At 36.0% G+C, this 27,385-nt stretch overlaps 2 protein-coding genes and 1 long non-coding RNA gene across 3 annotated transcripts in view; 1 reads left to right on the forward strand and 2 right to left on the reverse strand.

Moving 5' to 3' along the window:
• The window catches only part of LOC309873033, a 697,683-nt gene that overhangs the window by 598,021 nt on the left and 72,277 nt on the right, over window positions 1-27,385 (forward strand). The gene's annotated exons all lie outside the window — the stretch shown is intronic.
• LOC309872941 (olfactory receptor 4C46-like) lies at window positions 8,418-18,009 on the reverse strand (the record flags this gene model as incomplete). The annotated part of the gene is made up of 2 exons (XM_082747907.1): window positions 8,418-8,936; window positions 17,602-18,009. 2 exons carry the CDS (start codon window positions 18,007-18,009, stop codon window positions 8,418-8,420), a joined length of 927 nt encoding a protein of 308 aa, XP_082604033.1.
• On the reverse strand, window positions 24,008-24,955 carry LOC309873013 (olfactory receptor 4P4-like; the record flags this gene model as incomplete). Its single annotated transcript, XM_082747986.1, has 1 exon — window positions 24,008-24,955. The coding sequence occupies exon 1, from the start codon at window positions 24,941-24,943 to the stop codon at window positions 24,008-24,010; it is 936 nt and encodes a 311-aa protein (XP_082604112.1). The 5' UTR covers window positions 24,944-24,955.

The raw sequence follows: 27,385 nt of genomic DNA on the forward strand, positions 1-27,385 counted from the left end.
TTTCTTTCACACATTCAAACTTTCCTTAGTGTAACAGAAGGTAGGGTGCTATAAACTTACCATGTTTGACTCAGATGAAAGTACTGTTTTAGGAAGGCAGATGTTTTGAAATATTAGAAATCTTTGTTATTGTACAGGTTAAAGCATAAACTGGTCTTTTAAAAAATATTTCATTTATTTATTTGACACAGAGAGAGAGAGTGAGAGAGAGAACAAGAAGGAGAGGAGCAGAGGAAGAGGGAGAAGCAGGCTCTCAGCAGAGCAGGGAGTCTGATACGGGACTCGATCCTAGGACCCTGGTACCATGACCTGAGCTTAAGCCAGACACTTTATCAACTGAGCCACACAGGCACCCAAACTGGTCTTTTTAAAATAGGAATATGGAGGACTGCTTATATTGAAGAGTTGGGGAAACAATAAAATTCACTGCCTACCTGAAGATTGTTTATCTAACTCTACTGTTTTGCTCCACAAAAGGCAGAATTTTGTTTATAGCAAATGTGTCATTGAAACTCAGGTATGCTAAAACTTTCTTAGAGTAATCAAATTCTCATATGCTGCAAAAAAAGTTAGATGCTTTAGAGTGAAATTATATGAAATAAATATGTTTTTGTTTTTGTTTTTAAAGATTTTATTTATTTATTTGACAGAGAGAAACCACAAGTAGATGGAGAGGCAGGCAGAGAGAGAGAGAGAGGGAAGCAGGCTCCCTGCCGAGCAGAGAGCCCGATGCGGGACTCGATCCCAGGACCCTGAGATCATGACCTGAGCCGAAGGCAGCGGCTTAACCCACTGAGCCACCCAGGCGCCCAAAATAAATGTGTTTTTTAAAACCAACATAATTAGCCTAGCACATGTGTAGTGGGACCCTTCCCAAACCAACGTGACAAAAGTAATTCACTATCCATAAGGACTCAGTGGCTGTCTGGTTAGATTTGGGGCTGTATCAGGAAGCATTCTGTCTTCAGATACTCACTCTGCCAGTTTGTCTTTAGTACCAAATTCTGGAGTCATATGTGGAGAGAAACCTAGAATTCAAATAAATCCAGATGAATTCTCTGGAAATATATTCAACATGTCTTAAACTTTCTACAGTTTATAAGGGACGTGGCTTCCAATAGTCACCAAGACTCAGTGGTGCAAGAAGTGGATCTTCATCCCTCAGGAAAGCAGCCTGAGAATTTGAAAGCTGATTTAGCTGCTTAATGATAACTCAGAAGGGAAAAACAAACAAACAAAACAAAATGGGTTTTTAAATTCCTGCAAAACCTAATATGAGTATATAGGTCCTAGGAATCCTCCCTTTATTTTATGCATATGCCTGAAGACAATTTGGTTCAGAGGAACAGAATACAAACTTATAGGACAATGTGAAAATCTATAGGTCTTTGAAATCTTTATGTAATTATAACCCCAAAGACATTTCTAGACAGGTCTTGGCCCAAAAGTTGCAAAGTCATTGTCACATTATCGTGCTTGGTGCTCTTAAGTATAAACTTTCTGCAGTTGCCTCTATGGGAAAAATTGGCCCCTTTTCCTTGAAGACCTCAAAAGGCTATAGAGGGTGATTTCCCTGTGCTCCAGCTTTCTGAAGAATAGGAGGGAAATTGTAGCCTATAATAGCATAAGGTTAGTGCAGGAAAAGCTGAGATGAAGCAGGACAAGCAGGACAAACTAGTCCTGAAAGGGACTAGTTGCAGTCCTGTTTTAGGAAATTATTGAGATCTTTGGTGTGCAGGGTAGGTAGATAAATGAAATCAATTATTTGTGATATTTTATTGGTTTGATGTTAGCATTGATGAATGAGATGATGGAAGACAAAAAAAGAAGAAGAAAAAAGAAAGAAAGATATAAACAGCTCTTCTCCATAATTTGGGAGGGAGGAAATGCACAAATAATGTGGAAACATCAGACAAAGGAGCCAAGTACAGCAAATCCTTTAATGTGTTTCCCATCTGATTCTTTCTCTGCTCAGTGACTAGTCACAGGTGGTTTAGACTCAGCCTCATCTGCCTGCACCAAAGCCACTCCAGGCTCTCTCTTCCACATGCCAACCCATGCGTGTGATGTTTTTGCATGCAAGAAAGGTCAGGAAATCAAATTTTATAATATTCAATCTGTTTCAGATCAATCTACTCAGCCAAAGGATAATAAAAATCCTCTGAGAGATTGTTGGTGAGATTAAGCTCATTGTATTACTTAATGTTCATAATACTGCATATCTTGACACACATATTATTAGCTTTACTATGTAGATAAAAACACAGAAGGTTTTAAAGGTTGAATTACTAGCTCAAATAGCCAGTAAACAACTGGAGCAAGAAAATGCTTTATTCTATTTTTCTGCTTCCTTTGGAGCTTTAAATGTTTAATAACCCTAAGGAAATGAGAGATTCTAGCACATCTTCTTAAAGGACATGATAACCCAGTGATTTAGAGCTTGTCTACACCAGAGTAATGTCCAGTGTTGACCAAGCTGTGCTCCAGAGCTAGCCTGCACCAATCCATGCCAGAAGACAGATGGTCATATCTCTTTCTCCTGTACACACACATGTGGAAAACCCTTAGAGAAGGATACCAGTTAATTCACATCCTCAACTGTTTAGTTCATCCCTTTCTATATACTAGTTCTGTTGCATAATTGTAATTATGGTGAAGTGCAAATCATCACTTTTTATGGACACTTTGTTTTTTTTTGGATATATTTATTATTTTAGAAGGAGAGAGAGATAATGAGCATGGTGGAAGGGTAGAAGGAGAAGGAAAGAAATCCCTGACTGCACCCTGAGTGCTGAGTCCAGCAAGTCACCACCTGAGTCCAACCCTGGATTCCGATGCTCAACCAACTTCCCCACCACCAAGGGATTCCTCTTTGGGACACCCTCGTGCCACGTGTTTAGAAAATTTTTCTTGTAATCCAAGGTCATGAAGATCTTCTCATGTTTTACACCATTTTTTAACTTTTACAATTCATACACACACACACACACACACACACACGAAATATGTAACTGTAAGTCTGTGTAGCTCTAAGTCATTTTAAATAAATCTATACAGTTGTGATATATAGATTAAAATTTTCTCTGCTTTTTTAATTTTGTTTTGTTTTGTGCAGTAAAGATGCTCAATATTTCCACCCTCATTTTTTGCAAAAAATATTTTTTCACCACTGAATTGACTGTAGACTTTTGCTAAGATTAGTGGACCATATATGTGTGGGTCTACTACTGGGCTCTCTAGTCTGCTTTGTTGGTCTTCTCAGGTATCTTGATGAAAATACCACATCATTTTGAACACAGAGGTTTGGTAACATCACTGGAAATGAGATCATGTAAGTTCTCCAAATTCTTTCTCTTTTAATGCTGTGGGACCTAATTTAGGGCCCTCGCATTTCCATATGAGTTTTAAAGCTGTTTGGAAAAGTTTTGAATATGTTTCTATAATTATGCTTGAGAAGGTGTGAATCTGGAAATGCCTTTGGGGACAATTCACTTCTTAATCATGTTGAGACATCTATCACAAACAGTCTTTCTTCTCTATATTAAGGTGTTTATATTCTCTTAAGAAGCATTTTGCTTTCAGAGTACATTTTCCTTTTATCTTTCTACATTCATTCTTTTTATTAAGTATTTTTATTAACATAAAGTACTATTAACCCCAGGAGTACCAGTGTGTACTAGTGTACTGGATAAGTGTGTAATTCTAATCTCAGGCTGATTTTATGGGTGATCAGAGTTCTTTGGTAGATAATCAGCTCACTTTAGGGGACCAGTTGAAACAGTGCCACCTACTTCTCCACAATCTTGTCACCTCTCCTCACAGGGCCCTCAGATAGTCCCAGGGGAATGAAGAGAAGACCCTAAGAACAGCAATTCAATTGTGCAAATGACTTTTGGTACTAGACCCAAATGTCTGGGTGCTAGTGTCTTCAATGAATTTTTAAAATCCAATTTCTATTTGTTAGTTACTAGTACAAACTATGAAATTGAACTATGTATATATTGATCTTATATATTGAAATTATGCTAAACTCACATTACAAAGTAGGAGAACTAAAATTGTCTGTACTCAGATTCAAATGATGTGTGTGTGTGTGTGTGTGTGTGTGTGCAAGTCTGCTAATGTAATAGTGTCATATACACTTGAATCCAAAGTAGTATTAAAGCAATTATAATTACTATGTTTATATAAAAAATAGATTACTAGCTCAGTAATACACAGGATGTTATCAGTATTCAATGGGATCCTGTGTAGAGAACACTTGCTACTATGTTATGAACATATCAGTGATTGAAGTGTGTGTGTGTGTGTATATATATTTATATAATTCTGTGTTGTATATATGACATATGCATAATATATATATGCATACACACATACGTAGTTATATACATTAAAATACTATTTTATGGACCCTAAAAAAAGTATGACTCATAAGAGCATATTTTGAACAACTCTATGCTAAATTTAAAAAGACTGACAATGCCAGTTTTTGGTGATGTTGTAGGGAAACAGAAACTCACACATTGCTGGTGGAAATATAACATAGCACTGCCACTTTGGAAACACTTCTCAATTTCTTGATATGTTAAAATACACGTAACATGGGGCACATGGATGGTTCTGTTGGTTAAGCATCTGCCTTTGGCTCAGGTCTGACTCCTGGGATCAAGCCCCACATTGGGCTCCCGCTCTGTGGGAAGCCTGCTTCTCCCTCTACCACTCTTCCTGCTTGTGTTCCTGTCTTGCTCTGTCTCTCTCTGTCAAATAAATAAATAAAATCTTTTAAAATAAAATACACTTAATGTATAAGTTAGCAATTCCACTCTTAGGTATCAATCGAAGAGAAATAATAATCTATGTCCACAAGAAGGCTTGTACATGAATGTTCACACTTCATCATTCTCTAGGGCCATTAACTGGACAAAATTCCAATGCCCATTGGCTAGAATAAGTACACAATATATGGTAGAACCATACAGTGGCACACTATTCTTACTAAAGAAAAACAAACTGCCAATAATACAATGTGATAAACCTCTAAAACAGTACGGTAAGAGAAAAAGATAATATTTTCTTTTGGAAATTGTGAAGTATGTGGCTTCACAAATGAATCAAGAGATAAACTGGGGTGTCCTTGAGATTCCATAATCTCTGACCAAAGCTCTGTGGATTCATTATGTCCCAGCAGCACCTGTAGTGTGATAAAAATTGGATCATCAGTTCCATCCTGAACCCAAGAGTGACAATTCTCACAGCATATGTAGTTATCACTCACCTCAGCTGAGTTTATACCCCATTATTCCTTCTTGTTCTTCTTCCCTTAGTAGCTTTCCAGTCTCTTTGGAGAAGGTTTTCTGTTTTCCATCTTTGCTACCTTATCACGTGGGAACACGTGTCTGTTATGCCACTTCTTTCCACCCACAAAACTGGCATTCACATGTTTCTCTGAACTGTAAATGGTATACTTACAAAATGTGAGTCCTCAGGACTGAAGAAAAAAGGATAAAGCTTTCTAACAGACAATTCTGACTCCATTGCTCATACCTCAGAACCTGTGGGTCATGACCCTGTGCCCTTGGAATAATCGAATGTTGTGTAAGAACTTTTTTGTAAGTAAAGTTCATCATAAGCTGACCAGAGCACACTTTTTTGATCTCAGAATTCACAGTGATGGATAGGACTCAATAGCTCTATGACAGGTCAAACATGGCATAGATGCCAAACCTGTCATATTTTCATTGTGAGGTTTGGACCAATTGGCTTCAAATTCATGAGCCTTTTTGAATTAATTAATCTGCACATTTTGGATAAGTAGATGACTCAAAGGATTTTTTTTTTTTAACAACTCACCCATTAGAAAGACCAAAATATGGGACCCTATCACCAACAGATGCTGGTGAAGATGTGGAATAACAGGAATTCTCATTTATTGCTGATGGGAAAGCAAAATGGTGCAGTCATTTGGGAAGACACTTTGTCAGCTTTTACAGAACTAAAACAATTTAGCAATCCCACTCCTTGATTTTTACACAAAGGAGTTTTACATTTATGTCCATAAAATATCCTGCACATGCATGTTTAACAGCATCTTTATTCCCAATTGCTCGTACAATTGGAAGCAGCCAAGACGTCCTTCAGCATGTGAGGCTAGATAAACTGCAACATCAGACAGTGGCATATTATTCATTGCAAAGAGAAATGAGCTACAGACCATGAAAAGGTATGAAGACTCTTCCAAAGTGTTCCCCATGGTACTTGGCATTCAGCTCCATCACAGATATGAAACACTTCTTGATCTTCCCAGTCACTAACTTTCTAGCTTCATGTCTTACTAACTTGACTTTTAGGAGCTCAGTGTCTGGCTTATAACCCGACACACAGTAGAAGCTCAATAACAATTATTGAATGAATAGATGAGCCAGTAGCCACAACATACTGAAACATTAGATGTTTCCTTTTAAGCCCCTCGCTTTTGTTATGCATCATCTCCTAGGAATCCTCTCAGCCAACATATGCTTATTCACTCTGATGATTTCCCCTCAATTTTTGTGCTCCATTCTGGTATATTCTCATGTATGAAATTTTTCTGACCCCCTGGTCTTTGTCGTGTGTCCCTCAAACAGACTTTCATTGCGCCCTGTGCTGCCACCACCTGCCCATTTATAACATGATCTTATCATTTTCTGTTGCCTCTGGGTGTCTCAGTAGATCTGAAACTCTCTGAAGGCAAGACCCTAGTTCCTCTGTACTCACCTCTGATGACCAGCGACCATGAATGTGTCTGATACATTTGTTGGGCTCAAGAAATTTCTATTGGTGAATGAATGAGAGATATATGATCAAATATAAATGAATGACATATATTTACCCTGAAGTTGTTTTGTGTGTAGCTAGCAGCACATATTTTTTAAAACAACAATTTATAATGAAATGTTACCAAGAAGTAAATCATTAACAGAGAAAAATGACATGAACAGCTCAAATTTATATGATGATGACATCTTGCTGAGAGCAGGGAGAGTATCAATGTAAGCTATTTTTTCCAACACTAAGGATCGCAGTTTCAATTTTTTTCTTATTACACAGCTTAAGTAAGATTTTAAAAAATTGTACTTTCTCAGTCAGCATAATCTCTTCCAGTCCTTGTCCATGTTGCTACAAAAGATGGGTATTCATCCTTTCTGATGGAGGCATAATACTCCATAGTGCATATGGACCACATCTTTTTTATCCATTCGTCCGTTGAAGGGCATCTTGTTTCTTTCCACAGTTTGGCGACCATGGCCATTGCTGCTATAAACATTGAGGTACATATGGCCCTCCTTTTCATTACATTTGTATCTTTGGGGCAAATACCCAGTAGTGCAATTGCAAGCAGAGAGAGTCAAATATCATATGGTTTCACTTATTTGTGGAGCATAACAAATAGCATGGAGGACAAGGGGGATGGAGAGGAGAAGGGAGTTGAGGAAAATTGGAAGGGGAGGTGAACCATGAGAGACTATGGACTCTGAAAACGATCTGAGGGTTTTGAAGGGGTGGGAGGTTGGGGGAACCAGGTGGTGATTATTAGAGAGGGCATGGATTGCATGGAGCACTGGGTGTGGTGCAAAAGCTATGAATACTGTTATGCTGAAAAAAATAAATTAATTAAAAAAAATGTACTTTCTCAAAGAGATTTAGCTAGAATTGGCAGAGCCTAGACCAGTGAAAGGTAAGAAATAAGTCCCTGGTCTCTAGTACTATTGCCTTTCTCTACATTTTCCTGACTATAACTCTCTTCCTTTATAACATTATTCACTCAATCAATATCTTTATGCCCCAGACATTATGGTGCCTTGTAGAAAATATTTTGAACAGGTAGCCAAGTATTCTATGGAGTGTGACTTTATTTTATGAATAGAAATTCCTCTTAAATAATAGGATGTTCATTTATTTGAGTCATCATTTTTTTCTGAACGTTTAGCAGCCTAAGATGGGTGACATGAGCATTACAAAATGACACTCAGTCTACAAGGAGATTTGAAAACTTTGGAGAGCCTTTGTTACCCCTCAGAGGTTAAATGTCTGATTTTATAATCCTATTGTCCTTTAATACCATAATTTTATAGGCAACATGTTACATCAACCTTGATGTATAAGGCTATGTATAACTATAGATAGTGAACGTGTGTGTGTGTGTAAGAGAGAGAGAGAGTAAGAGAAAGAGAGAGTGAGAGAGAGAGAGAGAGTGTAGCAGAGTCTGTGACTAAGATTTTTCTTTCTTCCACACTTTCCTGTTCCACTCAATGCAGAATCTATCATTCCCAGCAGCTTACTATTTTCTTTATACAGTAAGTATTCCTTGTTAAGTTCATCCAAAATGTCCATTTGACCTTTGTTTCCATTGCATCGATGTTGAGCATCAGGCATATCTATTTCTCACTTGAAATAACTTTTCTACTACACAATTTTCTAATAGCATTTTTCATCTGGTCATTTCTCAGAGTATAGATTAAGGGGTTTAACATTGGTGTATTCATAGTGTAGAACACAGCAACTGCTTTATCAATAGATAAAGTAGCTGCAGGTCTCATGTACACAAATAAGCAGGGCACAAAGAACATGACGACCACTGTGATATGGGAGACACAGGTGGAGAGGGCTCTGTGCCTTGCCTCCAAGCTGTGGTTCTTTAGGGAACACAGAATGACCAGATAGGAGACCATCAAGAGGAGACAGTTTAACGGACAGATGAAACCACTGTTGGCAGCAACAAAGAGCCCAAGAGTGTGGGTATCAGTGCAGGCAAGATTGAGCAAAGGGTTCAGATCACACATAAAGTGATCTATGACATTAGGGCCACAGAAGAGTAAAGGGATGATAAAGAGGATCTGTATGGCTGCATGAAGAAAGCATCTCACCCACACCACTCCCATTAGAAGACCACAAACCTGCCAATTCATGATGGTTTTATAGTGCAATGCCTTAGAAATGGTCACATAGTGATCATAGGCCATCACAGTAAGTAGGATGACATCAGCACCTCTGATGAAATAATCCCCAAAGACTTGGGTTACACATGTATTGAATGTGGTCATCTTCTTCACATGGAGTGTATCTGTGATCAGTTTAAGGGTATTAACAGAAGAATAACAGGCATCAGTGAAGGAGAGTTTGGTAAGGAAAAAATACATGGGGGACCCCAATAGTGGACTGGCAGTGATAGTGACCACAATGAGCACATTTCCCACCAAAGAGATGGTGTAAGTGACCAAAAAGACAACAAATATGACTTTGTGCATCTTTGGATTCTCTGTGAGCCCCAGTAGAACAAACTCTGTCACATTGTTCTTATTCTCCATTATGTCATCTCATGATTAATAGTATTACTTGAAAAAAAAAAAACTTGTTTAATGTGACATTGAATTTATTAAGCTTCTTAATCTAGTAAATAAAAAAACCCAAACAAACAAACTAGATTTTAGTGAGTTGTGGAACCTCATGAAGTTTTTTGAGACAGAACACAAGTTTTCCTGATTACTAAATTTATCTCCTCAATGAAGTTTCTGTTGAGTGTGGCCAAGGGGAACTTTGTAAACAGAGAGGCAACAGGTCATCTGTGTACACATCATCATCTGAGGTGACTAACCCTAACATGAAGTAGCGAATCCTACACATAATGGCAGGTGAGTATGAAAAAAGAGTATAGTTTCTGATGAATCTATGAATGCAAGCTTAAGGAATTTTCCCTTTTTTCTTAGGAACAGGGGAATGATGGCACAAATTGAGACTCTCAATGGAAAAGTGAAGAAGAATATGAGGAAGCAGGAATAAGGGTCTACTTGTGTCTTGGATGAAGTGGGGTGGGTTTAGGCAGGGCACAAAAGCCAGAGAAAGAAACCCAAGTTAGGCTGCTCTTTATAATACTTAACAGAAGACGTACAGAGCATCGGTGTTGGGTCTGTAAAGTGACCATAAATAATCATAATGCATTTGTCAAAATACAATAATGTTATTATATATATGGATATGTATGTATTAATAACTGATTGCTATATTCATGGCATAGTAGCAAGTGCTCTGTGCACAGGATCCCATTAAATATTGATAATATCCTTTGTGGCTGGCATTATTCCATGCATTGTGAGATGCGAAAACAATGTCAGAGACTTAGGCTAATGGTAATAATAATAATGATAACTATATTTATTAAATGGAATATTTAGTGGCTCTGAATGTGTTTGCAGACATTTGCTGATTTAATCCCCACCACAAACCTGTAAGATAATTCCTGCTATTGTTTTTATACTTATTTTATACATTATGCAATACAAAGAGCAGTTAAACATCCTGGCAAGATCAAGAGGCTAATTAAGGGCAGAACCAAGATTCCTTCAGGTTATAATAGTTAATGAGTTTCCTTGATTCTTACCTATGCTCTATATTGTTACAATTTACAACACTGAACGAGTATCTCTTTTTTACATAAGTATAATAATTACAATTGTTTTATTACTACTTTGGGGGCAGGTGTATATAACACTATTACATTAGAATTTTTGTGTAGGTAATCATTTGACTGTGAGTACAGACAATTTTAGTTCTCCTACTTTGTAATGTGAGTTTAGCATAATTTCAAGACATAACATCAATATATACACAGTTCAATTTCATAGTTTTTACTAGTAACTAACAAACAAAAATTGAATTTAAAAATCCATTTGTAATGTCTTAAAACTTTAAAATAATTAACAATAAATGTAGCTTATGGAGAGGGTGGTTGGGTTATGGACATTGGGGAGCATATGTGCTATGGTAAGTGATGTGAAAATGTATGCCTGACGATTCATCGACTGGTACTCCTGGGGCCAATAGTACCTTATGTAAATAAAAATACTTAATAAAAAGAATAAATGTAAAAATATAAAAGGAAAATGTACTCTGAAAGCAAAATGCTTCTTAAGAGAATATAAACACCTTAATATAGAGAAGAAATACTGTTTGTGATAGATGTCTCAACATTAGTAAGAAGTGAATTGTCCCCAAAGGCATTTCCAGATTCACACCTTCTCAAGCATAATTATAGAAACATATTCAAAACTTTTCCAAACAGCTTTAAAACTCATATCGAAATACGAGGGCCCTAAATTAGGTCCCACAACATTAAAAGAGAAAGAATTTGGAGAGCTTACATGATCTGACATCCAGTGATGTTACCAAACTGCTGTGTTCAAAATGATGTGGTATTTTCATAAAGATACCTTAGAAGACTAACAAAGCAGACTAGAGAGCCCAGTAGTAGACCCACACATATATGGTTCACTAATCTCAGCAAAAGTCTACAGTCAATTCAGTGGTGAAAAAAGTACTTTTTGCAAAAAACAAGGGTAAAAATATTGAGCATCTTTACTGCACAAAACAAAAAAAGCAGAGAAAACTTTAATCTATATATCACAACTATATAGATTTATTTAAAATGGACTTAGAGCTATATGGATGTATAGCTATATAGCCTAGCCTACCATAAGTGTGCTCAGAACACTTACATTTTTAGCCTACAGTTGGGCAATGTCATCAATTATGAGGCCTATTTTGTAAGAAAACATTGATTATCTCAAGCAACTTATTAAATACTCCAGGGCACATGGAAATCCGAAAGGCTACTTGGGTGCACATGTTTGTAAGTGTATTGATCGTGGACCCTCGTAATTGCTTGGCTGAGGGAGCTGCACCTCGCTGCCCCTGCCCAGTGTCACAAGAGAGGATTGTACTCCCTATCAATAGCCTGGGGGAAGACCCAAATTCGAAATTGAAAGTACAGTTTGTATGGTATGTGTATCACTTTTACAGTATCGTGATGTTGGAAAAGTACAAGTCAAAGGATTTTGAGTGCAGGGCCATCTATACATGACATTCTGGAGAAGACAAAACTATGGAACCTGCAAAAAGATCAGTCCCTGGATGGCAAGGATTAGGGAGGATGAATAGGTCGGGCACAGAAGATTTTTAGGGTAGGGAAACTCTTCTCCATGTCCCCGAATTTTGGAGAGTGAAGTCATACATGTCAAAATCCTCAGAATGTACAACACCAAGGGTGAAACCTGATGTAAACTGAATTTTGGGTGATCACGGTGTTTTGCTGTGGCTTCATTTGAATGTTACTTACACATGTAGCACTCTGGAGGGAGAGGTTGTCCCGGTGAAGGAAGAGAGGGCATATGGGATCTCTGTAGTTTCCACTCTATTGTGTATGAAAGTAAAACTGTTTTAAAAAATAAATTTTACTAATCACAAAAATCCACTGTAGCACAATACCTAAAGGAAGTCATCTTGTAACTAAACGAAGTGTCTTCTGAAAAAGTTCATCTAGTGAAAACAGATAACATTTTAAAACCTTGCAACTTTAGTGTAAGACCTTTTGCTCATGTTTTATAGCATGTAAAATAGATCTTTTAAGAACATAGCAATTGTGACAGAGAAGGGACTGGATAGTGGAATTTTATGAGAAGGAAGATAGTTACAATGCTGAGTTTTATTTATTTAAGATTTTATTTATTTGAGAGTGCACACTGGAGAGTGGGGGAGGAGTAGAGGGAGAGAGAGAGTAGTCAACTCCACTTTGATTAGGGATTGGGACCCTGGGCTTGATCCCAGGACCAAGAGATCATGACCTGAGCTGAAGGCAGACCCTTAACCAACTGAGCCACCAGGCACCCAATATGCAGTAGTGTTGGAAGTGGCCAGATACATAAAAAACAGAGCATTCATTGGCTGTGGAGTATGAGTTATTTAAAATAATTCATCCTATTTTATATCACATGTATATTCTCAACAAGTGTCAAAATATCTGAGTCATTCAGAGCAATGTATCTAATGACAATGCAGATAAGGTGTGAAACAATAATAAAAGGGTAACTTTCAATTGCAAATATATGCTACTTTAGAAACATTTTAATAAAAAGTGAAAGGAAATCAAAATAGAAATTAGAGAATAATTAAAAATAAAGTTAATACAAACACTATTTATTAAAAAAAATATGTCAATGTTTAGAGGTAAATCCTTAGCTTGTATTCAAACACAAAATACATTATTATATCAATAGAACATTTGTTACACCTCATTGTTACTGTACTTGAGATTAGCCAGAGCAGGAGGTACCAAATATCAGTATTAGATCATTAAATTCTCCACCTGAAACTAATATTATACTACATGTTAACTAACTGGAATTTAATTAAAAAAAACTTGGGAAAAAAAAAAAGCCTTAACTTTAAAAATGCTGAAAATATTCCCTATAAATAAATAAATAAATAAATAATAAATAATAAATACATTTTTTTTTAAATGACTGAAATGTCAGTTGTTGTTGAGGTTGCAAGAATAGGATCATACATTGATGGTGGAAATGTAACATAGCCCCATTATTTTTGAAAACCCTTTGTCAGTTTCCTAAAATGCTAGCATACACTTATAACACAGTAATTCCACTTCTAGGTATCAACCCAAGAGAAATGATAATTTATGTCCACCCTATGTCTATTACATGAGTGTTCACAGAGCACAATTCACTGTGGTCCTTACATGGACACAATTCAAATGTTCATCAGCTAGTGAATAAGTATACAAAAATGTGGTAGACCCATACAATGGGATACTATTCTGTCTAAGGGAGAACAAATTATTTTTTTTTAAAGATTTTATTTATTTATTTGACAGACAGAGATCACAAGTAGGCAGAGAGGCAGGCAGAGAGAGAGAGAGAGAGAGGGAAGCAGGCTCCCCGCGGAGCAGAGAGCCCAATGCGGGGCTCGATCCCAGGACCCTGAGATCATGACCTGAGCTGAAGGCAGCGGCTTAACCCACTGAGCCACCCAGGCGCCCTAAGGGGGAACAAACTATTAATAATACAATGTGACAAACCTCTAAAACATTACGGTAAAGGAAGAAAATAGTATCACCTCTTAAAAGTATTGTTTTTTAAAAGTCTATTTCTCTCCTAGTTATGTCATGCAGTATCATAAATGGATCAAGGGAAAAATTGAGGTGTCCTTGAGATTCCCTAGATCTCTGACCAAAGCTCTGCAAATTCATTATGTCCCAAGAGTAGCTGTCAATATGCATAAAACTTGGATCCTTGGTTCCATTCTGTACCCAGAAATGAAAATTCTCATGGCAAATGTATTGGCTTCTGCTCATCTCAGCTGTTTACCTTCCTTTTTTATTTTACTTATATTTTAAAAATTTTATGTATTTATTTGTCAGTGAGAGAGACAGCAAGAAAGAAAACACAAGCAGGTGAAGCAGGAGAGGAAGAAGCAGGCTTCTGGCCAAGCAGAGAGCCCAGTGCAGGGCTTGATTCCAGGTTGCTGGGATCATGACTTGAGCCAAAAGCAAACCCTTAATGACTGAGTCACCCAGGTCCCCTTACTCAACATTTATAATCTCATCCCCTCTACTTCTTCTTCCCATAGTAGCTGTCCAGTCTCTTCAGAGATGATTCTCTCTTTTCCATCTTTGCTACCTTATCATTTGGGAACACGTGTCTGTTATGTCACTCCTTCCCACCCAGAAAACTGGCATTCACATTTTTCTCTGAACGGTAAAGGGTTTACTTGTGACAAGTGAGTCCTTAGACTTGAAGAACAAAGGAAACAGTATTCTAACAGATAATTCTGATTACATTGTTCACACCTCAGTAACTGTGTGTAATGACCCAGTGTTCTTGGAATCATCTAACATTATGTAAGCATTTGTTGTATGTAGAATTCATCACAAGTTGACCAGAGCACACTCTTTTGATCTTAGAATTCACAGTGATAGATGGGGCTCCATATCTTTATGTCAGGTCAAACATGCATGCCATCAATTCTGAACCTGTCATATTTTAATCATGAGGTTTACACCAATTGGCTTCATGTCCATGGAACTTCTTGAATTACTTAATCTGCACATTTTAGATAAGCAAATGACTCAAAAGAGGTTTTTTTTTTTGTTGTTGTTGTTTTGTTTTGTTTTGTTTTGTTTTGTTTTGTTTTTAGCAATGCTAGGATAGCCAAAATATGGAACATCATCACCAACAGATGCTGGTGAGGATGTGGAACAAGAACTCTCATTCATTGCTGATGGGAAAGCAAAATGGTGCCACCAATTGGAAAGACATTTTGTCAGTTTTTTATAGAACTTAAACAATTTAGCAATTCCACTCCTTGGCATTTACCCAAAGGAGTTAAAAATTTATGTTTACAAAAAACCCTGAACACACATGTTTAAGTGCATCTTTATTCACAATTGTCCATACAACTGGAAGCAGCCAAGACGTCCTTCAGTAGGTGAGGTAGACAAATTGCAACATCACACAGTGGAGTATTATTCATTGCCAAGAGAAATGAGCTCCAGACCATGAAAAGGTATGAAGACCCTTCCAATGTGTTCCCCAAGGTTCTTGGCATTCAGCTCTATCACAGATATGAGATTTTTCTTATCTTCCCTGTTACTAACTTTCTAGTTTCATGTCTTACTAACTAGACTTTTAGGAGCTCAGTGTCCAGCTTATAACCTGATACACAGAAGAAGCTAAATAATTAATTATTGAATGAAGAGATGAGCCAATAGCCACAAGCATATTGAAATGATTGTGTTTTCTGCATACGCTTTTTCACCCTTGGTCTTTGTTATGCAACCTCTCCTAAGAATATTCTTACCCTAACACATGCCTATTCACTCTTATGAATCCCTTTCCTCCTTTGTGCCCATTTTTGATGTTTTCATCTAGAAATCTTCCTGAACTCATGGTCTTTGTTATGTGTCCCTCAAACATGCTTTCATTGTCCTCCTGTGCTGCCACTACCTTCCCATTTATAACATGGTCTTATCATATTCTTCTCCCCTCTGGGTTCCTCTCAGTGGATCTGAAGCTTTTTGATGGCAAGACCTTTGTTCTGCTCTATTCACCACTGAAGGTCCAGCAACCATCAATGCTTCTGATATATTTTTTGTTAGAAGTATCTATTGATTGATAAATGAGGAATAGTATACACACACACACGTATATAAATGTAACATACTTATACTAAAGTTGTTTTGTGTATTTATGGAGCCACATATTTTTATAACTTTTCATAATGAAATGTTACCTAGAAATAATCTAATTAACAGAAAAATGTCATGAATAGCTCACATTCATATGATGATGAAATCTTGCGGAAAGCAGGGAAAATATCAATATAAGATATTCGCTCCATTGAGAATTTCAGTTTCAATCTTTGTAAATACATTGTTAATCAGGAGTTCAAAAAATTTGTGGTTTCCTAAAAAGATTTTGCTAGAAATCTCAGTCTGAATCAGATAAAAGCAGGAAATAAAGTCCATTGTCTCCACTATTATTTCTTTGATTTAAATTTTCTTATGTTATTTAACTTCCTTCATGCCATTATTCACTCATGCAATATTTATTGTGCCTGAGACATTGTGCTGACTTGTAGAAACTATTTTTAACAAATAGTCAAGTACTCTATGGACTGTGACTTTATTTAATAGAAATCCCTCTCAAATAATAAGATGCTCATTAATTTGAGTCATGATTCTTTGTAATGGGTTAGTAGCCTATTATGAGTAACATGAACAATACAATATGACTCTGAAGTCTACAAGGGAATTTGAAAACTTGCGGTAATCTTCGTTATCCCTCAGAGGTTAAAGAGCTCTTCACTTTTACAATACTATAGTCATTTTATACTCTAATTTTATAGGAAGCCTGTTATATCATCATTACTGGTATATAAAAATAGGCAGAATTCTTAATAAAATATTTTAGATTTTATAGATAGTGAATATATGGATAATAAATATTCATAGTGAATACGAAAATATATATGCCTATACTACACGCTCTATATATACATACATATGTATGTATATATGTAAAAAGCTATGGTAATTTTTTTCTTTCTTGCACACATTTCTGCTCCACTCAGTTCAGAAGTTAGCATTCACAGTAGTTTATTTTTTCTTTATTTAGTAGGTAATCCTTTCTAAGAACTTCCAAAATGTCCTTTTGACCTTTGTTTTATTGAATCAGTGCTGAGCTCCAGGCATATTTATTTCTTACTTGAAATAACTTTTCTACTACACAATTTCCTAATGGCATTTTTCATCTGATCGTTTCTTAAGGTATAGATTAACGGGTTTAACATCGATGTTATCATAGTGTAGAACACTGTGACTGCTTTATCAATAGATAAAGTAGCCACAAGTCTCATGTACTCAAATATGCAGGGCACAAAAAATAGGATAACTACTGTGATGTGGGGGACACAGGTGGAGAGGGCTTTGCGCTTTGCCTGCAAGCTGTGGTTCCTTAGGGAACACAGAATGACCACATAAGAGATCATCAAGAAGAGGAAGAGGAGGACACAAATGAAACCACTGTTGGCAGCAACAAAGAGCCCTAGAGTGTGGGTATCAGTGCAGGCAAGATTGAGCAAAGGGTTCAGATCACACATAAAGTGATCTATAACATTAGGGCCACAGAAGGGTAAAGGGATGACAAAGAGGGTCTGTATGGCTACATGAAGAAAGCCTCCCACCCACACCACTCCCATTAACAGGCCACACACCCGCCGATTCATGATGGTCGTGTAGTGCAATGGCTTGCAGATGGCCACATAGCAGTCATAGGCCATCACAGTAAGTAGGATGATATCAGCACCTCCAAAGAAATGTTCTCCAAAAATTTGGACTATATGTGCATTGAATGTAGTAGTCTTCTTTTCACAGAGTGAATCTATGATCAGTTTAGGGTTATTAACAGAATAGCAGGCATCAATGAAAGAGAGATTGGCCAGGAAATAGTACATGGGAGACCCCAATAAATGGCTGGTAGTGATAGTTACCATGGTGAACATATTTCCTATCTCAGAGATGATGTAAATCACCAAAAAGATGACAAATATGATTTTCTGCATCTTCGGATTCTCTGTGAGCCCCAGTAGAACAAACTCTGTCACATTATTTCTATTCTCCATTATTTCATATCATGAATAATTGCATTACCTGAAAAAAATTCCTTTGGATTAATGAAACCTTGAATATATTAAGCTTTTTCATCTAGTAAGTAATAATACATACCTAGATTCTATTGAATTGTGGATTCTCATGTGGTTTTCTGAGATAGAAAATAAATTATGAGTTCTTTAAAATTACATAAATTATTTACTAGTTGACATTTCTGTTGAGTATGGCCATGGGGAACTTTATAAACACACAGACAGGAGATCATTTGTGCACACTTCGTCATCTGAGGTGATTAGTCCTGTAACAGGAAGCAGTCAAATGAATACATATTGACAGCTAAGTTAGAAAACGGAGGTAGTTAATGATGTAAAAGCTGTGAATGCATGGTTAGGAATTTTCCGTTTATCCTTAGGAAATGGGAAGCCATGAGAAGATAGTGAGAATATACATGGAGAAGTGAAGGGGAATTTGGAGATAAGAGATAATAATATGAGAGATAATAAGGGATATAATTCTAATAAAGATCTTTATGTGTTGGATGAAGTGGGGTGAGTTTTTAGTAAGGAGTTAGAAGTCAGAGACAGAAACCCCAATTAAGAGATTATTTATAATACTTGACCTAGGATTTGTAACAAGGTATTGGTTGTGGGTATGTAAGGTATACAAAAGCTACTATAAAAATAATTAATAATGCTTATTGTTTATATACAATATTATATTTGATAATTATATACATATATATTTAGAGAGAGAGAGGCTGAAATAATTGATTAATATGTTCATGTCATAATAGCAAGTGTTGTATAAATAGGATCTCATTAAATATGATAACATCCCATTTGTTTGGTATTATTCTATCCTTTTTGGGATGAGGACTCAGTGTCAGAGAATTAGTTTGATGGTAATAATAACAATAACAATATTTACTAAAATTGAGTATTTAGTGGGCTTCAGATTTTTTGAAGATTTTTGCTGATTTAATCCCCACCACAAACCTGTAAGATAACTCCAGCTCTTGTTTTGACAATTATTTTATATGTTAAGTAATAGAAACATAGAAGAGGTAAGGATCCTGCCAAGATCAAGATGCTAATAAAGAACAAGAACTACGATTAGCTCAGATTATACTTCTTCATGGTTCTTCTTCAAATTATTACCCATGTGCTACATTATTATTATCATTAACAACATTGAACTAGTAATCTTTTTATATGACCACAATAATTATAATTGCTTTATTACTACTTTGGAGGCCAGTGTCTATAGCACAACTTCATTAGGACACACACACATGCTTGAACTCCCAGTTATCAAATTAAAAAAAACAATCAAAACTAAGAAAATCAAATAAAAATTAAAAATACGGTACTGTGTTCATTGAAAGTTCTTTCTAACTTGACTTCTACTTCAGACCTAGTTCTCCCTAGTATAATCCATCTCCAAATCAAACCTTCTGTTTTTGTTTATTTCTTTTTTTGTTTTTGTTCTTTTAGTTTTCAGTCAAGTTTTCAAGCCATGTGTTAAATGTTGAAAAGGATTTCCACTGTGGCTAAGTGCTTTCATCTGAAACTCAAAAAGACAAGGTTAGGATTCTGGTTTTCCACTAGCATCTGCTTTAATCTGCAGTACCTTTCCAACACTACATCCTTCTTTTCTCATCTATAAAGCAAGATTAACCATTTCCATCCCAAAGTGTTTATGAGAATTGTTTAAGGAAAACTATTTAAACACATCACCACCATGTCATATGCACAGAGGACTTTCATCTATTTTGTAACTGTGTAGGCACCTAGGATATAGGAATTATTGATATTTTGAGTGATAATTAAGCAATCATTTAGTTGTGCAAGAAGTTCAGGAAGAATCCTCTCCAATTCTACTTTTAAAGAAGGCACACAGACTCAATTATCTGTAGCCTTTGTGACCAGAAAGAATTTTCCATTCATGATCGGATAACACAGCTGATGCTATGTATCATTTGTTATTTGTACTTATATCTCTTCTGTGTGAGAAGTGTATTTCCATTGTGTTTTCATTCTCACGATTAGTCTAGATTATTAAACTAGCTGTCTCATGGCAAAAGCATGCTGTTTGGTGACAAAGAGCAGGGTCCTACAATTGGCTTCAATTCCTTGAGTTTCAATTTTTTTTCTGTCAGTTTAGGTGAATGATATTTACCAACTATCTTTTCAAGAAATGGGGTGAGGATGGAATACTTGAATACTATATTGGAAGGGACTGAAACAATGATTAATATATATGGGAGACAACAATATTTAAGATGCATCAACAATACTGAACACTTACCTTACAGGCTTAGAAGATCTTAATGATGTTTGGAGGTGTTCAGAAATAATCCCATCTTCAAACTGACCTCCTCTCAGATAGCTAACTTTCAATATGAAAGATAAGACACACCCAGTAGGAGACTAGTCAAATAATTTAATACCAAATCAAGTTTTTAAGAATGTGTTTTTATCGGGGCGCCTGGGTGGCTCAGTGGGTTGAGCCGCTGCCTTCGGCTCAGGTCATGATCTCGGGGTCCTGGGATCGAGTCCCACATCGGGCTCTCTGCTCAGCAGGGAGCCTGCTTCCTCCTCTCTCTCTCTCTCTCTCTGCCTGCCTCTCTGCCTACTTGTGATCTCTTTCTGTCAAATAAATAAAAACTTAAAAAAAAAAAAAAGAACGTGTTTTTATCAATCAAAAGCTTCCCTTTTAGCCTAAAGCCTCAGGAAGTTTTTACAGAACACTTGGGATTTTAATTTAGAATGGATTATTTTGGAAAAAAATATGGAGACGTCATCTACAGATGGCTCTGGCCCCATAGGGAAGAAGCAAGATGTATAGATAAACACGTTCAAATGGGTCATTCTGAGCATATGAATCTTGCTCTGCAAATGGAATCAACAAAAATCACATTTACCTTATAGTGCATGCATATTTAAAGAGTTTTCCACAGGTTTAAGGACCTTGTCATGGTGTTGTTACTTTTTCTCCCAGGAATTAACTATCTCCTCTGATAGAAATGATTTATCTTAGAAACCGTGCTGAAGAGACATGTTTGACAAACATCCAGTTGTGAATAGGGAATTGCATGCCCCATACTTGGAATTCAAAGACATAGGAATACCCTTTTTCTAAATGAACCTGAGCTTCTAAGAAAGCGGAATGTTAAGCAAGTAGAAAAATGGCATAATTCCAGTGTGGTGACCTGTGATGTAGTTACCTATTGATTCAGGTCACAGAGAGAACTTCTGCCTCCTCCGCAATAATACAACTTCTCTGGAACCTGCTACAGATTGCTTGAGAGCTAGAGCCGTGAGAGCATGAAACCAATGACTGGAAGTTTAAGGTTCTTGACTCCAAAAGCTGTTTTTGTTTGTTGGTTTTCACAATCACTAGGAGATAGGAAGTAAAAACTATCTCTAAGAAGCTCCCAGCTGGTTATCTTTGGAATTCATGGTTTGTTCAGCATGGATTACTAGGCACCATTGAAACTGTGGAGGCAGATCAAAACACAAGATGAGTCCCAATTGTTCTATAACTTTGTCACTTAGTACTGTTGATTCCTTTGTTGTTTCCCTTTCCGCAGTTGTTTCCTTTCCTTCCTTTGTCTCCTCTAGGAGACCCGTGGTGATGTATTGTGGTTTTAATTTGTTTTCTCTGATGACTGATGATGTTGAGATTTTCTTTCATCTTACTATTATCCATTTATATACCTTCTTTTGTACATTTTTGTTCATGTAGTTTGCATAATATTGAAACCTAATGGGTTCTGGTTTCCTTATTACTAAGTTCTAAATATTCTTTACATATAAAACAAGTATTTGTCACATATATGTTATGTATATTTATAAAATTTTCACCTTATCCATGGATTGCCTCTTCATTTTTCAAAGTGTTATTACCTGATAAGCTCTGAGTTTTAAAACTTTGATGAATTCCAATCTTATTTTTTTTTCTTATGGTTCATGATTATTTTGTATCTGATGAATATTGGTCTACTCCCGAGGTAAAAAAAAAAAAAAAAAAAAAAAAAAAAAAAATTTCTCTGGCAGTTTCTATAGATTTAGCTTTAACATGTAGACCTCACACTCATTTTAAGTTTATTTGTATATATGGTATGAGGTGAGGTTGTGGTTTAGATTTTTATTCCTCATATGGATATCTAATAGATCCAGTATAATTTGTGGAAAAGTCTATATTTTACCCATTGAATTACTTGACATCTGTATAAAAATTCATATAATTAGATCTATTTCTGGGCATTCTATTGGTTTCAAGGTCTCAGTGTCTACCTTTGTGCCAATACCACACAACATTGATTATGCAGCTTAATAGCAATTCTTGAATTTCAATAGAGTAAGCATCCAAACTATATTCTGTGTGTGTGTATGTGCGTGTGTGTGTGTGTGTGTGAAACTTCGAGATTCCTTTGAATTTGTATATTTTTATATAAATTTCAGAATGGAATTGTTAATTTCTTTAAAAATACTGTTGAGATTGTTATTGGAATTGTATCGAAAACATAGAATGACATGGTAAAAGCAGAGTACTTTCTTTTATTTCATCATTTGTTAAAGTCTTTTAAACTCATAACTATCAATTGAAATTTATCAATATTTTTTTACAAAAATAAAAATAGCCTTGTGATAGTGACACACAGTAGTGACAGCACAGGGTCAAGCATGTTTGAGAGACACACAGCAAATTCCAGGGGGGTCAGGAAGATTTCCTAGATGAAAACACACCAAAAGGGGCACAAAAGTTGAAAGGGAATCATCAGAATGAATATGCATGTGTTACCTTAGAGGATTCCCAGGAGAGGATTTATAAGAAAGACCAAGGGTGAAAAAGAGTGTGCAGAAAACACAATCATTTCAATACCTTTGTGGCTATTGGCTCATCTATTCATTCAATAATTATCATTGAACCTGGTTATGAGCTGGACATTGAGCTCCTAAAAGTCTAGTTAGTCAGACATGAAACAAGAAAGTTAGTGACAGGGAAGGCCAAGAAGAATCTCATATCTGGGATAGAGCTGAATGCAAGTACCATGAGGAACACATTGGAAGGGCTTTCAAGCCTTTTCATGGCCTGTAGCTCATTTCTCTTGGCAATGAGTAATACTCCACTGTATGATGTTGCACTGATCTATCCTCACCTACTGAAGGACGTCTTGGCTGCTTTCAGTTGTATGGACAGTTGTGAATAAAGCTGCTGTTAAGTATGCATGTGCATTTTTTTTTTTTTTTTTTTTTTTGTGGACATAAGTTATTAACTCCTTTGGGTGAATGCTAAGGAGTGGGATTGCTAAATTATTTTAGTTCTGTAAAAAGCTGAGCCTTTGGTTAAGTTGCCAGGGTCCTTGGATGGAGCCCTGCATCAGGTCCCCTGCTCAGTGGGAAGTCTGTTCCTACCTCTCCCTCTACCCTGCCACCCCAAAGCCTTGCTCCTGCTCACTCATGTGCGCTCTCTCTCTTTCTCTCAAAAAAAAAAAAAAAAAATTCTTAAAAGAAAGATAACAGATTCTACTCTAAATATTTGGAAATAATATTCAGAAATTTAAATTAATTGTTTCAGTTTATTATTATTGTTGTTGTTGTTGTTTAACATTACAACTTCTGAACTACCAAAGAACGTCCATCACTGTGTGGTCTGGCCTCTAAGTGCAATGTATTAAGAAAACTATCATTAAGATATTTCCCTTTATAATTCACTAAAAATATATCATTGATTTATTTGCTTTGGCTCAACTTTTTTTAAATGAACTTTCTCCTACCTATATCATCTTAATACCCCTCAAAATTAACTTATTTCACAATTAATTTTGGTAGGCAAGCATCAGTACTTGTTCAATGATCACTTAAATCCTTTGGTCCTATTGCATCCATTCATTTCCCTCATATCAGTGATGGTCCATAACCCCCATGATCTAGTCCCTGCCTTCTTCATTCACATCTTCCTCTTTTCTTTCTCAGAGTCGATTCGTCAATGAACTTCTTCAAATTAAGAGTGTGCTTCCGTTGAAAACAATGATGAGCACCAAACCTTTCTCACTGCTTTTTTCATCTCTGAATTTCTCAGAGTATAGATTAAGGGATTGAACATAGGAGCGATGATGGTGTAAAATAGAGCAAATATTTTGTCCTCAGGAAAAGTAGTAGGTGGTCTAAGGTAGATAAAGATTGCAGGCCCAAAAAATAAGATGACCACAGTGACATGAGACCAACAGGTGGAGAGGGCTTTGCGTCTTCCCTCAGCTGAGAGATTTCTTAAAGTGAACAATATTATCCCATAAGAAACAAATAAGACAATAAAGGTTACTAAGGAAATCATACCTGAAAAGGCAACCACAAGGACACCAGTGATGTAGGTATCAGTACAGGCCACCTTTAGCAAAGGAAAAACATCACAGAAGTAGTGATCGATTTCATTAGGACCACAGAAGGGCAAACCAATTGCAGTAGAAAACAGAGGTAAGGCATGGATGGCCCCACCAGCCCAAGCAGCTAAGACTAGGAGGTGGCATCTTTTCCTGTTCATGATAATCACATAGTGGAGGGGTTTGCAGATGGCAGCATAGCGATCAAAGGCCATGGCAGTAAGAATGAAGATCTCAATGCCTCCAAAAAAGTGCATGGTAAAGATCTGTAACATGCAATTACTGTAGGAGATGGTTTTTCTTTGCACTAACAGATCAGCAATTAACTTGGGTGTAACTGTAGAGGTATAGCAGATGTCCATAGAGGATAAGTGGATGAGGAAGTAGTACATGGGTTGGTGAAAAAGGGAACTGCATCGAATGGAGACAAGGATCAGAAGGTTACCTGCCAACAGGGCAACATAACAGAATAAGAAGAGCACGAAGCAAAATATCTCTATGTTCTGGTCATATGAAAGTCCTAGAAGTATGAATTCTGAGATGTTTCTCTGGTTTTTCATATATTTGGCTTTTGTGTAGGCTTCCATAAGTACTTGTATTTCTGAAAGTAAAAAGGATAATTCTAAGTTAATATTAACTGTAGCAATACTATATATAAATTTTTTAAATGTATATTTTCATAATTAGTGTTTAGAATAATTTTATGGAAGTGAGCTGCTTATTCTAATTATGCTGTTTTGTAAATCTATCATGAAATAGTTATAATGTCAATAATGAGAATAATTATGTTTTTATCACTATTACTTAGTAATTATTTAAATATTTAAATACTATTTTGAAAACACGTTATTGCTATTATTATATTTTAATTAGTATGACTAATACTTTTAATACTTTATTAATGTTATAAATACTTTAATCCTATGAATATTTATTAATGTTCTTATAAATACTTTTAATAAAGAAATACTAATCACATTATTAAGTCTAAAACAAGGAAAGTTTTTTTTTTTTTCGCCCGTATTTCCTAATTTTTATAACTTACATATAAAATCATCCTCCTTCTTTTAAAATGATCTCTGGAAATGGCCTTACTTTTCTGGGAATAAATCCTGAGGAAATGTGCATTTGTTTGAACTATTGAATTATAAGTCATGTTGAGCATACTATACTTTCCTACCAGGTCAGCTATTGTCAATGGGTGATATTAAATCAATGGAGTTGCTCTCACAGTAAAAAGCAAAGAGCAGGAGAAAACAATACAGCAAAAGAGAGAATATCAATTAATGACTGAAATCCTGAAAAATATTCAAGAAACCCATTCATTTGCTGTATTTATATTTCATGAGTTAAATGCAATTTCAAAAACACATGCTGTCATTAATGTTTGTGATAGCAATTGATAAAGGAAAGATAAAATTGTCAAGAAACCCATTCATCTGCTGTATTTATGTTTCATGAGTTAAATATTTCAAAAATATATGTTGTCATTAAAGTTTGTGATAGCAATTGATAAAGGAAAGATAAAATTGTCAAACTCCCATATATTTTTGAATTATGCCCTTGTCATGGATTTGTCAGAAAATTTCATATTGCGATAGAATCTAAAGATCAAATGCCAATAAAAGGGGATGGTACTGAAAGTAACTTGAAGACACTCTTTCCGTTGAGTCAGAACTCAGTGATATTTTTTGTAATAAGGAATAAATGAAAAATTAAGGAATTCACATCTTTGTGTCCAATGTATTATTTAATCATCATTTAATCAGTGTAAAATGAATGTGGGATCAAAAGAAACCATCCAAGAGCTATTTTACTCACTGAAGAGGGAGTATCTGATTCTAGTGGGTTTACAAAGGTAGCCTACTTTCTACGGTAGTCTGCTCAAGTGACAGATATATTTGGGCCCCCAGATGTCTAGTTAAAATACAAAATGCTACAATATGATTTAGCAACCACCATTTGTAGAAACTCCCAGATTTAGTATCTATGTTATTGATATTCCTTAAAAAGATTTTAGATGACAAATAAGTGACAGCTATGGCATTTTCAGAATACTCTGTACCATAAGACATCAATTCTCTTTTAAATTACTATTCAAAATTTTAACCTCATAAATAGACAAATTTTCAATTTGTTCCTACTTTGCTTTCAGGGTCAAGGATCCCTGCCCTCCTTTAATTAATAGAATAAAACAATTATGTCGCAGAGTGTTCAGCAGGTAATTATAACTAAGGAATACTTAGGGTGTGAGAATCAGTGACCAATATTCCGCTTATTGCAACGAATAGAAATCTTTGTTTATGAGGTAGAAACAGCATTGATATTTCAGATATACCTAATTACTAAACAGCCCCTCAGTCTGGGGCTGTCATTCATGGGAGAGCAGTGAGAGGGATGTCATGAAGGACAGTGTGGAAAAACTCTTTTGAGTCCTTCTCTGAGCAGAAAAGAATAAATGTATTCTAGGATTTGCTGATTCTAAAACATTGGAAATAAATTGCCCTCAGTTTTACAAAAACTGAGGATACAAGCAGGATTCCTGCTTGTATTCTAGATCATCTTTGGAATTTCACCTCCAATAGTACAAAACCCCAGTCTGTATTCTGAAGAAAGTTACCCTATGATCAGTGCTGTTAGGAGAGGTATAAAGGAAGAGGGAAAAGTCAATTGAGGAGACTTACTCTCATGAAGCAATACAGTGATACTTAGGACCCCACCCATGGAAAAACTAAAGGCACAATTGGTAAATAAAGAACTTGAGGCAACCACTGAACAAGGGGTTGAAACAGCAGAAACAGGAAAAGATGTAGAAGCGTTGAGGCATTTCAAATAAACTGAGCAGTGTGATTCTTGAGCAAATGGATTCATCTTTTTAGGTCTCCTCTTTCTCATTTCACAACTAAGATATCAATCCAAAATTCAGAATTTTAGTGAGGATACATGAGCTAATGTGAAATAGCCAGTGACATGTGTGGCTCAAAACCATCATTTTTCTTTCA

Source organism: Mustela nivalis (assembly GCF_964662115.1).
Source record: "Mustela nivalis genome assembly, chromosome: 9".
Taxonomy (NCBI): domain Eukaryota; kingdom Metazoa; phylum Chordata; class Mammalia; order Carnivora; family Mustelidae; genus Mustela; species Mustela nivalis.